This window comes from Esox lucius, chromosome 2, assembly GCF_011004845.1.
Source record: "Esox lucius isolate fEsoLuc1 chromosome 2, fEsoLuc1.pri, whole genome shotgun sequence".
Classification (NCBI taxonomy): Eukaryota; Metazoa; Chordata; class Actinopteri; order Esociformes; family Esocidae; genus Esox; species Esox lucius.
In genome coordinates this window covers 11,911,554-11,925,395 of record NC_047570.1, presented here as the reverse complement: position 1 = coordinate 11,925,395, position 13,842 = coordinate 11,911,554, and the positions used below count along the sequence as shown (strand labels likewise).

Below are 13,842 nucleotides of genomic sequence, written 5' to 3'. Positions count from 1 at the left end.
CAGTTTGCACAGGTAGTCCAGCTCCATTAGGATGTGCAGTCGCAAGAAGGTTTGCTGTGTCTCCCAGCACAGTCCCAGTAGACAGGCTGTTACATGAGGAGAGCTGGACAGGGCAGTAGAACGGCATCAACCCAGCCGCAGGACCGGTATCTACTCCTTTGGGCAAAGAGGAACAGGAGGAGCAATTTAGAATTCACATCCACCAGTCAAACATGTTGAAGGAAATAATCATTGTTGCATTTTACGAAAGTGTCACTACTTCTCGCTTTGTAATTCCCAGCTGGTTGGTGACCTGGTAGTTCTGCTGATGATTTCTCTTTTGGATGGAACTTCCATCTGCAACCAGTGATTGTCCAGGTCTTCATCTTGGCTGTATGTGGGGGTTTCAGAGATTCCATTGACCTTCATGTCAGCAGTTGTCCTTAAATTAAGGGGCTTTATTACAAAGGGATCACAAAATCAGTAGGCCTAATATCTTTCAGTACAACATAGCAGAACATGATGTTACAAACCCATGATGAATTGAAAGCTATAACAAAGCGGAAGCCAAAAGCATAACAATGCATAGCAGGATACTAACTTTAATTGACTTTTTTGTTGTCGTTAGATTTAATTGATATTCCGAAGATATATTTTTTCCCTCTGTACCTTACTTACCAACCCCCCTTCATAATATACGCAATCTCGTTAATTTTCCTTGTTAAATGACCTCCCCCTCACATTCCTGACTGAGATAACTACATTAGATGAAGCGACAAGCACAGCCAAAGTAACAAAACAGGGAACGTTAACTACTTTTGTAAAACAATTTGTTTCTGATCCCTTCAACAAATACCTCTGACTGTATGATACAGCACTGCCTCTGTTCTTATTGCTTAATCAAATGTTGCAATGCAACACAAAATGAAACCATTCATTTCAACGGTAGCTAGAGACAAACAGTCTGCAAATATATATGCATCATCATATATTATACATCTTGAATATAGCTGACACTCAATCCAGCTACAGTACTAGACTTTTAGTTGGACAGCTTTTGGAACTGTTATATTTATCCGCTCATTTGTCTGTTAAAAGTCGACGTTATACTCGCCAAATAGTCCTTGCTTTTATTGTTTTTTGTACAGGTAAGAATGCGAATTGTTGATATCAAGAATATGAATTGCAACTAGTTAAAAATGTGAATATATGTTGAAACGCCTTGCCCATAGAGAGGGATAGTGGTCTGTGAAATGCTAAAGAGCGCATGATGCAGACCTAGAGAGCAGGTTATATTAAATCGCTGTTTGACTTTTCGCGGTCTGTTTTTCACTCTGAATGCTGCTTTTGTTATGGAACGTTTCATGGAAAATTGCTTAATCGAGCTGTTGTCTGACTACATCGCTTGAGTTCTGGGGCTGAACTGAAACCCTGGTGCAATATTCCACCTGCTGGTTCAAAGCCTCGACTGCCTTCACTGTCAAAGAGAGAAAGGAGGGAGTGGAAGGGTCTGTTATGGTTGCTTAACTGGCTCTTATCTGCTCAGGCCAGAAGTCTCCCACCAGTAGATAGACATTGGAGGCTTGCGGGTTTTACCCTTTAGAACAGGGCGTTATAAAGGTTTTTATGAATGCATATACCGTAATACCACCAACCACTCCATTCAAATAGAATTACAATGGGCAGACGTGACTTTTTGTCACAGAAATATTCCTATTGTTTGAAAGGGCTATTACATTTATTAAATACGTATTTTCTGTTTTAAGGGCAGAATATGATATTTTAGAGCTGTTTTGTCTCCCCTGGCATTGCAGTCAAACCAATTCTCACCAGTCATGTAGGGAAGGGGAAATCCAATGGAATGCTACTGTTTGGAGGGTAGAAGAATGACCATTGTTTTATAGAGCTGCAATTTACCCAACAAATTGAGATTGACTTCTTGCCATAATTTCTAAATGGATTACAACATTTTTCAGAAGGTCAGATGATTAATAAGCCTGCTTCATTTTGTATCTTTGTGGTGAGTTGGAGTTCTGCATCTCTCATTCACACACCCACACAAACTCAATGGTCCTTGACGCTTTCATTCCTGTGGAAAGGTGTCTTTCAGAGCACAATTATGTTGTGCAATTCTCCTGCCTTTTGTTCTGATTGGTTTGTTTTTGCTGGGGTGTTTCTGTTTAGGCCTGCTTTTGTACTGTGACTATCACATGAATTACTTTTAAATGACTACTCTTAAGGGCTTGAGGAGTTCTCTCTCGCTCTTGTTGACAGTAATAGCAGGCAGAATGGCAACATTTGAGAAAGGGTAAATCAACCGTCCCTGAAAAGAAATGTTTATTTTTCAGACCAATGAATTGACAGAGAACAGACGTCAGAGTTTCGGGTAGTGAACAGACATTGACAGGAAGGCTTTAGGTGCTTCCAGATTATTGGTTCTCCAAACTTTTTGACACAGCATATGATATGTTTAATGTCTTTCACAGCTGCCAGAATCTCCATATTTGAGCATTTGTGTGCGAAAGAGACTGAAAACATGTCAGGTTGTCGGTGTTACTGCAGAGCTCATGCAGGGCCTGCTAGAAAGAGTAGCAGTTGGCATGGGATTCACCGTCCTGGAAGCACATCACAGGCTTGCAGTCCAGAGAGGGCTTGTCTCTCTCCAGTCACCCCTAAAGCCCTACTCTGTGTCTGGCTAGGAGATCTGCCCTGGCTGGCTCTCCTCTCTCCATCAGTCCTGGAACAACCCCTTGCCCTGGTAGATAAGAATGGATATGATAGTTAGGCTATACCGAAATATTGCTGGAGCTAGAGATGAGCCTCTGATGAAAGACTGTGGACACGCATTCTCTCCATAATTTATGGTAGAGGTGCTGTAAAGCATGTTAAACTGTCAAAACTCTGTCACATCCAGACTGGCCATTTATTAAAATTTTCACTGTAAAGCTGCCTACATTATCCAATTGCCCCATTGTCCACATGGAGATGGGGTCCTATATGAACATGCAGTTAATCACGTAATGACTTCCATGAGCCATTGTTTCTCTCCCTGAGTTCAGCTGACATCATGGAACATGGTGGAACATTGGGAAGTGTGTGGAAAATTGCTCCCTACATTTCCCGTTAAACGTCTCTCCCCAGCCGGGCATACTCCAGCAGAATAATAGGGTCAGTGTGATGGACTGCTCTTGTGGTAATAGACTGCCTAGTTAGAGGGCTTTGTGGTGTGGTACCTGCCTTGCTAGTGTTCCTCTCTCCTAGTTGAATAAAGGGGTGACCAGCTGTGATGCTGACCCTGATATTGTTAGGGCTGGTGGATCTGGTCTAGGTTCAGTGCAAACGCAAGAAGACCTGGAGACTGGAGTCCTGGGTTCAATCTAAGGAATAAGCTCTCGGTGACTCATTCTGACCACATTCATTAAACCCACACAGCAGGGAGAGATGCATAATCCACTCAGATCGACGGTGAGTTACAGGCCAGTTCTGTGAGAAATACACATCTTAATTTGAGAGATCGGTACTTGTCTTGTGTAGCTCCAATTTTTAATGACTGCAATTTGGCCAAATAAGTGCCAGGTCACAGTGCTAATTTTAAAGAATATGATTGTATTCGTATTTAATGCTGTGGAATATCATTCTGCGGAATACAATTTAACATATAGACATGCTGTGTTATATTTTCCTCAGTGTTGCAGTTAGTCAAGTTATAGAACCAATTAGGCTTTCAATGCAGTATTACTCACACCCTCACATATAGCCACAGATGACAAGGACCGTTCCACACATTTACCAGTTTGGAGTTTTCCAGAGGCTTCTCCTGACAGCAGGACCCTTCTGTTTGTGTCACAGATGGAAGATGTTCCAGCACCAGCCCCCCCTTTCATTACCCTTAACCCACTTGGCTCATCCAAGATGCTTACTCACCCACTCTTTTCTCATATGATCTATCTCTTACTTCTCTCTCTTTCACTCTCTATTACACTCTCTATGTGTAGTCTCCTTTCCTCATCCTCCTTCACTCCATGACTTTATATGTATTTTCTGCAACCCTCCCCCAATCTCCCTGTCCAATACGTCTGCCTTCCTGTGTCTGTGACCCTTGCTGGACCGGGCTGCGTTCACAGCCACATAGCTGCGTAGTGAAGTCACTTTGAGGGCCAGCTGCGGGCCCCCCGGATTCCAATAGCTGTTGGCTTCACGGGGCCAGTCAGGCGCGCATGTTCACTCACAGACCCGACCGAGTGTTTACCAGTTGGCCTCGCATCCTTTATTTTCCCTCAAACTCCAGTTTCTGCTGCTAAAGGTTCTTTGTCATTTCCAATGGCCTTTGATGTGTGCTGTGTGTAGTGTTCCTGCGGTTGAGTTAACCCCATATTGACATGAGGGCTGAACATGTAGGTTAAGTCACGCCAGCCTTTCCGTGTACAGCGTCTCACGGTATTACGTGCCTTTGGTCTCTCACGTTTTCCTGCTCTCGTTTTACATTGGTGAAACCCGTAACATAGATTTTGCTGTTACTTAACCGGCTCCACATGGGAAAAAGTTAAGATGCCCATGTCTGACCAGAGCAAACAGTGCCCCTGCCCGTCTTATAAACAAACATTTGGCCTCTCTTTCAAGTGGGCTGCAGTGGAGTGCAGAGATAGGATCCACGCCACTGTCTCCTATTATTTCTCAAAGCACTGCTCTGTCTGGCTGAACGGAGCCTTAAAATGACTGGGTTAGGTTAGCTGCGGCTCTGCTTGTCACAGTCAGCGCCTTGCTGCATGTTCCCAGCCCCATCGCTATATGACGCTAATTCTGGTTTTACCGGGTGAGAAAGTACTGCCTGCCTTTAGCTCTGATGGTAGACAACACTGTTGTGAGTATATCTTTTCTCATGACCTGAGAAAACTGCCCGCATTTGAAACAGCTGTTTACTTTTGAAAGGATAGGGAGGCTATTTCCGTCAATTGATGCAGAAAGAGTCAGACAATGGATTTCTAGAGCAAGATTGTTTACTAATAAAGGTATCCGGGGGCAAATACTGAGAAATGTTGGATTTTTACCTAGGATTTGATACCTAAAATTATATCAGATTTGGCTTCATGCAGATTGGTTTTCACAGTAATATATATTATATATGAGAAGTTCACCTATTAGATATCAGTTTTTGACAACCTTTGGCTACAGGATCTGGGTCACAATTTATTTTTATATTTTTCCCTTGTTAAAAAAGCGCTACACCCTGATCCTTCACTATGTGTGGTTATAGGAAGTATTGAGCCTTTATGTCCTCTTGGTTCTCGTCTCCCAGTTTCCAATAACACTGAACCTGGCAACCAACAGGGACCTTCAGGCTGGGTTCACTGTAGGGGACATGACATATGAATGGAAGAGTCAGTTGTCTGTTACCAGTCTTGTTGGGCCTGGATAACAGTGAAAGAGGCTGTGTGAACAATTGTTAAGCAAAAGGCACTTGTGTATATGAGAATGACCTCCATTTTAAGGTGACCTTTGACCTTAACCCAAACCCATCAGTCTGATTTGGCCCTGGCAGCAACCATTTAATCTAGGATCTGAAGTAGTGATTCACTGCTGATGTGGGATAAACTGGTTATGCAGACCAGCCAATGTAGGGTAAGAGGCTTGAATGTGGATCAGCGTTCGAATAAACACTATTGACAGAAGCCGATGTTCAGAGATGCTGCCACTGAGTTTTTCCATCCAGAATATTTATCTCTGAGAATCTGCTTGGAATGTACCAATAGGCTTCTATTGACATTTAAGTATCATCATCTCCAAAATGATAACCACCTCTGTGTTAAGCTCAAGCTCCTGTGTGATCAGCGTTATTCCATTGCAGATTTCTGTTCTATCATCTTAGCCGTATTACTGCGGCTAAGACATATCTGCTGGCGGTCCAGTAAACAACCTGACATATAGGAAAAAGCTTTGGAAATATTAGGCTGAATATTTCCATACAGGAGTGGAAGTCTCTGTGCCTCCCTCAGTCAACACAAGAGCTGTAAAACAATAGTGTGCCAGATGGGAAACTGGCCATGGGTTGGACTAGGTGGAGTTGGTTTTAAATTTTTTATTAGATGTAAACAAACAAACAAAGAAACAGTCACAAACGTATACAGGCCGGAAGATAAATTAAAAAAAAACTCCCTGCTTCGCTGAAGTCTTCCCAAACACTCCAACGGTTGCATAAAGACTGGTGTATGAGTGTTTTAATTGCAGGCCGCAATCTTCTCTCTGCTTTCCTTTCAGTACATATAAATGTGAACTGTATCTGTTATGTAAATGATTATGTAAAATCAGTCTCTATCTTTCTCTTTCGTAGGGAACAAAGGAACTTAGTCTTGGAGTTGTGCATTCTTTGTAAGATCTTAAATTGAATGACGTAGTCTTGAGTTGATTGAGCAGGTATGAATTGGACTACGTGGAGTTGGACTGGGCCTTAAAGTGTCAGGGTCTCTCACCCATTTTGACTTAAATTAAGTTAAACTAAGTTATATTAAGATATTTGGCGGATTTCAAGTATAACGTGTTACTTGGTGTTTGTTTGCATTGAATAATCAAGCTCTTCAATATTCTTCATCTCTGTATGGGAACGTTAAATGTTTCTTGGTGGTGAGGAGTTCTCCACACACAGGTATACAGTTGTGAACAACTCCCAGAAACAACCCCTCGACTGTGCGGGAAAACATTGGTCAATTTATTAACGATAAATTAGAGGTTGAGACTTAATTCAGTCGGATGTCTGCTTACTATAAATGGCACCTCTAAATGAGCCAGATACATTGAAGGTAAACTGAATCCAGAGGTGTTTTACCATAGAGAATAAATTAGAAGGCTTTTCACTGTGTCTCACTCTGCGCAGACCAAGTTGGGACACACTGAATGTGTTCCTTGGAGGTGCGTCACGACCCCAGCGCTGCAGCAAGCTGTTGGTTTTTCCAATCCCCAATTTCCATATTTCACTGAAGCTGCCCAAAGAGACTATGGGCTTTGATATGGGAATTCGTTGGTGGTGGGACTCCAGAAGAGTGTTTCTCTTGGAGCACTGACCCCACTCCGGATCCACAGACGGTGTGTGTGTGTGTGTGTCTGTGTTTCAGACTTCTACTACTATAGATATTAACAAAGACAAAAATGTCACCAAACTGTGGTTAAAACGGAAGAAGTTACTGATGGAGATGATTTCCCACGGTTTGAAAATAGGCATTATTTTGGCTTGGGTGTATGGTCTAGGGCAAAGTTTACAATTGGGGTAAGGGTAAAGCATTGCTGGTTAGGGTTTGACATTATTAGAGTATTGTTAGGGTTTGTTAGGGGTTGTTAGGGGTTGACATTATTATATTATTGTTAGGGTCGATGTTAGGGGTTGACATTATTAGGGTATTGTTAGGGTTGATGTTAGGGGTTGACATTATTAGGGTATTGTTAGGGTCGATGTTAGGGGTTGACATTATTAGGGTATTGTTAGGGTCGATGTTAGGGGTTGACATTATTAGGGTATTGTTAGGGTCGATGTTAGGGGTTGACATTATTAGGGTATTGTTAGGGTCGATGTTAGGGGTTGACATTATTAGGGTATTGTTAGGGTCGATGTTAGGGGTTGACATTATTAGGGTATTGTTAGAGTTGATGTTAGGGGTTGACATTATTAGGGTATTGTTAGGGTCGATGTTAGGGGTTGACATTATTAGGGTATTGTTAGGGTTTGTTTGGGTTTGTTAGGGGTTGACATTATTATATTATTGTTAGGGTCGATGTTAGGGGTTGACATTATTAGGGTATTGTTTATAAATCACTTTTATTACAGCGCTAATGATATTAATTGTCATGCCTGTAACCAAAGTTGTAGTAGCCTACAATATGTCACAATTGCAATGATAGTTATGTGCGTTTCCTGTTAATTTGTGTAGCTTATTCCTCTTAACACGTTGTAGCCCATTAGAGCAAAAAGATCCTGGCAGTGGATAAAAATGAGATATATATGAAGGTCATACATAAAAAAAGTTAATGATTAGTTACAGAGTACACTTAGTTCGTAAAGGTAAAGCAAAACTGTGATGGTTTACAATGGACATGTACAGGTTGAGTGAATTGGCTGGATTAATGATTGACTGTGTGACAAAATTATAACGTTCAACCATAAATTCTTGTGAATGACCCAAACGATCTATTTAAGTTCCAGTTATTTGTTCCCTATGTAATGCATGGCACACAATGCTGGCTCTGATGTAAACATAATTTTCTGCAAAGGGACAGGCCGTAGTGATGGAACATAATCTGATAGATCCATGTGTTACTCACTAGGACAAGACAAGATCAACTTATCCTAGTGGGTCGCAAGTTTGATTCAGAGCATTTTTATCTACAGTCTCTGATCAGTCTATATTTGAAGCTCTCTTTTTGGAGATGAACATTTTTTGTTCAAGTTCTTGTTTGATGGATCTCACTAAGTTATTAATCCAGCAATTTTCAAATTATTAGGACATTTTAACACTGTGTGCCAGCTGCACTCATTTGCTCTTCAAACTAATCAGCAAAAGGCTCAGCAAATATTATGTGGTTTCTTCTGTATAATGTTTATTTTATTGCCAATTTTCTGCATTTATTAAACTTCCCTTAGGTAGCCTGATTTTAGAGGTTCATGTGAACAGGATTATTAAAGATTTATTTCTTTTTGTAAAGCATGTAAATGTTTTAATGAAACGATTGAGTGTGTAACCATGCCCACTGGGATCCAGTATAAAACTCCAAACTTGTAGCTTCTATGACTTTCTAATGCATTCAAATTTCCCAGCTGGCTGCATTGGGTTGTGTAGGAGAGCTGTTAAGGCAGGCGTGCAGGGCAGGGCAGTGAAAAACACTGGGGTCACTCCAGAGGAGATTTATAAGGCCAGCAAATCAGGGAGGCTGTTGAAAGGAAGAAGGAAAGAAGGAAAGGCAGAATAAACTCCTCACTCTCTCTTGAACTTCTCCTTCAGTTCCATTTTTCTACATTTTGTAGAAAATGCTTAGGATTCTGGATTGGGAAAAGGGATTCATGAGAAGACAAAAGCCTTTTTACTGTTCCTTCTAGCAGCACATATTTAGCAAGAGCGTGTTCTCTTTGTTGAAGCCTGTTGATCACGTGTTCACGTTATGATGAGTATCTGAGGACCTCACCTTCTGATACAGAACCTGGTTATACACAGACACAGCTCAGTTAACCATGGGGAATATGAACGGAACAGTGGCTCACCCCCAGCCATGTAGTCAGCCTAACCAGGGCATCCTCAAGATGACTTGACATGATCGCTGTTATTACACTCCAGATGACGCTTGCCATTGGCCACATAGATGGTGAAGATTTATTGTTTCCGTGGAACGCACACGAAAGGAGGACAGTAGAATTCAGTTGTAGCAGTGGGGTACTATTTCACTGCCAACTGAGTTTGAGTTAATAGACAGGCTCCCTAGCGGGCTTGTGAAACTTACAGTACGAACAACCCTGTGCGCCACTCTCTAGCTAGCTCATTGACTCTCACTCATACAGTAGGACAAAGGGTCTCTTTGTTCTCCCGTTCGGGTGGTGTTTATTATAGACCTGTGGCAGATTGTGGGCCGAGCGCCTGAGGAGCAGGGACACAATCATGGGACCGTGTCCAGTCCTGGGCTGCTGTAACACTGCTGGCCACTGTAATTGACTTATCATGGTGGTCATACGGTATGTTTAGATGTTTGCGGTGGGCCCTCAGCCTTGGACACGGCGCAGTGTTTCCCTGCTGGGTTTCTATGGGGAAGGCCTGTCGGATGTGGCAGGACTGTAAAGGCCTGGTTAGAATCCCGACCCTGGGGATCGGTGCACAGCAATCCCTGCTCCCCAAATTCTGAATCTCAGAGCCGGGGAGAATAGCTACAGAGATGGGGCCTGATAGCAGCTCTTCCTGGGCCCTCGAGGGGTTCTGAAATCCCCTTTGTTCTCTGACAGTTGCATAAAGGACCAGCAACTAGCTGAAGCCAGAGGTTCTGTGTACAGTAGCCGGGTGCATAATCATCCTCATCTTCAACACAGTCATCAATGGTACGGAGGGTTCTGAGGAGGTTGCGGTCAGGTGCCCTGCCTGTGTGCCGACTTATTACACTTTCCAGTGTTTTCCAGGAAGGGAGCATGTGGATATGTGGCACAGTGCGTTGACAGAGCAGGACAAGTTTCGGGAGGGTTTCGGGCAGACTTGTTGATGAAAGGCTGAGGCTGTCATCCTCTAGAGTCTTCCTTATCGCGTACTGCTCGTCTTCCCTTTGTTCTACAGTTCTTTTAACCAACATATCGGACAGTTTCACCCGACCTGGCTCGTTTTGGATCGCTAATCACACGTCGATGAATTGCGCTGCGTCAATGTGACCTTGTTTCAGAATTTTTTTATCGTATCTTTTTAATAAGATTGCTTTACCCCAGTAAAATGTATTGGTGTGCAGGGCCAGTTCTAGGCATAGGCGATATAAGCGGTCATTTAGGGGCCCCAACCTTTTGGGAGCCCCCGACTGGTAGGGGAGAGGGGGCCCTACATTTTTTTTGCTTAGGCCCCCCAAAGGCCTAGAGGTGGCACTGTTGGTGTGTGTGAGCTGTTGTCTGTAGCAGGTGTTGTCCTTTTTAACCACTGTCTCTGTCTGTCCCCCCAGCCTGCCTGTTTCGCTACAATGCCCTGTCCCTGATCTACCTGCTCTACCTGCTGTTACTGCCATGGTTCCTGTGGCCCAACAAGCACACGCTGCAAGGTAAGGAAACAACATGCCAGCCCTCCCCATTGTTTGGCAGTGCCCGGTAGGCAGTGCTGGTGTTTTCTGGGCTTCCGGGCATGGGTGGGAAAACCTTGTGCTGATCTGTGTTGGAGCACGAAGCTGTCTAACCGCAATGTTGAAATTTGCATTGATCAAGCGGTGCGATGCGGAATTTGAGCCAGACCAACTAGCACGTACTAGACTAATGATGTTGCTGTACTGTCTTGTGCCTCAACAGATATGTATTGGTAAAGAAATATGAATCAGGTTATCAGGGCATGACTCACAAATGCGTAGACTACAGTCAGTAATCCAGTTGCTTTCAGATGGACCACTACTGTAGGAACGCATATTAACCCAAAACTGTTGTCCATATTTCACCATCAAACCTATAATAACTTGGCTGCGGTGGTGATCAAATAATCCAGGATGATTGGGAATGTTTGGTTTCCTTTCTCCTTCAGCCGTTGTCAATTAGATGTTTGCGGGTGGTGTTTGTAGGTGTTGTATATTATTTAGCTAAGGATTAGATGGACTTTGCTCTCCACTATGTCATTTCCTGTCCGGGAGCTGACAGATTTGTGCCCACTGGGCTGGGATGTGCCTGGGTGATGGAAGGGTAGCCTGCCAGGTAGGCAAGCAGCAAGGGGCTTTACATCCGGCTTTGTCTGGGTCCTGGAGTGAGAGCCTGGAGCCCGGTTCTTCCAACCACATCCAGTGGCAAGATTGGGCACATCCAGTACATTGAAATAGCATGTCAAAAATGTGTCTATTAGTCATAAGAACAGACTTGAAAAGGCCTGTTACATAAAGTAAACAGCCATTTATTTATGAAGAACATTAAGTAAGTCATGAATGCCCCAAGAGCATAGTTCCACTGTCCTACTTATACAAAGCCCCACAAATGAGCTTACCAGAGTCAGTGTGCAGAGTCAGTGTACAATAAACAAGGGCTGTATATACTCAAAACATGGTTCAGACTTTCATTTGAGTCTAACAGACAGTCTGTCCTTTAATCTGAATTTACTCCCTCAAAACAAGTGGTGTGGTGACCAGCGATGTCCTGATTACCCTTTTAAAGATAGATAGAATTTGGGCCTCTTGACTATACTACCTGGACCACGCAGGGTCAAGTTATATTTCCTGGTTATTTTTATTTGGTAATAATGAGTGGTCTGCTTAATAATTCAGAGAAATGGCTGTAGTTCTCTGGTCCACCCTTGTAATGATGTTTATTTAGAATGTGGAAAAGCTAATGGCTAGTAATATGCCATGACAACAAGGCAAGAACTAATGTGAAACGTTCCCTTCCTGCTTCTCTGAAAGCCAAACTTAATTACCATCCTGTTGAGAGGAGGTATTACAGCAATTTCTGGTTTCATACATGGTCCTTTTATCTCTAGAATGATTCTATGGTATTTTCAGTCAGCATTCCTTCTAGGAGCATACAGCAAAGGTCAGTGGTGTCGTTTGGCCTGGACTTTTCGGGGTTTCAGCCCCGAGTGATTTAGGAAAAGCCCCTGGTCTTTTGATCCCATTCCAAAAAATGAAGATTTCTGCATGTTTTGTGTGCTGACATTAACACAGCTGGAACGAGAACTGATGTTTTCTTGTGTGCGCTGTTTCAACTGCACTGGGTTTTATCTTGGTTCCCCCTCAGACCCTCAGTCTTGGCCCTTACTAGGCACGGCTCTTACTAGGCCCTGAGAGTCTCGCAACCCTCAAATCACCCCAAGTTCACATTCCCATTATTTTCTTTTAATTTGTGATAATGTCTTGCGGACGTGATGGAGACTGCAGATATTGGTCAGCTGTACAGCTCAAACTGACCAGCTTATTGTTGTCTTTCACCTCGGTCTTATTCTGTGGGGAAAGAGGCAGAACAGAGCTGGAGTTCAGCCCGTTATGACAGCTTAATTCCTTTGTCACATCCGGTGCTCCTGCTCAGCAAACCTCACATGGTTTCATTGCTTTCATCTATGTAAATATTGTTCTAATTTAGACAGACATCTCCTGGTGTGCTCTTCATCTAATACCAATAAACAGTGAATATGATTTCAGGTCTGGAAAATATATATTTTTTGGCGTCGCAGTCTATGGCAACAGTCTATGGAAACAGTATATGGCAACAGTCTGTAGCAATGGAACAATAGAAAATAATGGCTCACATTTGTAACGGTGCAGATAAGTGGACACACACACACACGGACACACACGGACACACAAACCTTGCACCCAGCCTTCACCACAGGGGCTTGTTTGTCTAACTTATCAACTGGTTTGTCGATGGGCGCTATCTGGTCCTTTACTGGTGATAAGGCCTTCAATGAATCACCCTTTCCTGTCTCTTCTGTAAAATGAACACAGAACAGGAAGCACACTAATTTTAGGTCATTAAAGCTGTTGAATTCCACATTTTCTCTTGTTATTTTTTTCCATGAAGGGAAGGGAGGGGAAATTATGACAATAAGATGCCTTCAGTTACTATTCTGTCATGGTGATGTTGGAGTCAATATGCTCTGTTTCTTTTAAAAGGGAAAAGGGGAACATTTGACAATGTTAAGCTGTGCCAGGTCATATGGCTATATTCCTGGGTGAAATGAGTATGTGTAACTGGTGAGAGGGTTCTTTCAGGAGGAATTGCTGGCGGAAAGAATTCCCTGTAGGAAAATCCCAACCTGGCACCCTCTATTAAATGAACCCTGATGGAGGATTAACAGTTTTAAACAATACCATGTTGGACTGTTCACTACCTCAAATGATCAGCAATTTTCTTGGCTCGGGACTCCAGCGGAGACCAGATGCTTGTAATCTCCATGTGGAGGGTAGCCACGCTCGCCTTTTCCTCCGAGACTAAAACGAGTTGTTTCCTTCTGTCGTACTGCCCTGAGATCTGGTGGTGATGGACACACTCACCATTGATGGAGAAAAAGACTGATGAAGCTTATTCCGTACGAGTTCCAATGAGGCCAATACATGGACCCGAGCTCCAGTCCTCCCCCTCTGTCTTACTGCATGTTGTCATTCATTCAGTAACGTAATCTAGGACCCAGTTAAGTGGATCACACCAGCTGTATCGCTGTTAAGGGGGGTAACACTGGA

At 43.1% G+C, this 13,842-nt stretch overlaps 1 protein-coding gene across 2 annotated transcripts in view; it reads left to right on the top strand.

The window, feature by feature from the left end:
- The window catches only part of piezo1 (piezo-type mechanosensitive ion channel component 1), a 56,519-nt gene that overhangs the window by 10,064 nt on the left and 32,613 nt on the right, over positions 1 to 13,842 (top strand). For both annotated transcript variants that reach the window (XM_020052878.3, XM_010881298.5), the window contains exon 2: positions 10,642 to 10,737. In XM_020052878.3, coding sequence (XP_019908437.2) covers positions 10,642 to 10,737 — 96 coding nt within the window. The remainder of the gene's footprint in view (positions 1 to 10,641; positions 10,738 to 13,842) is intronic.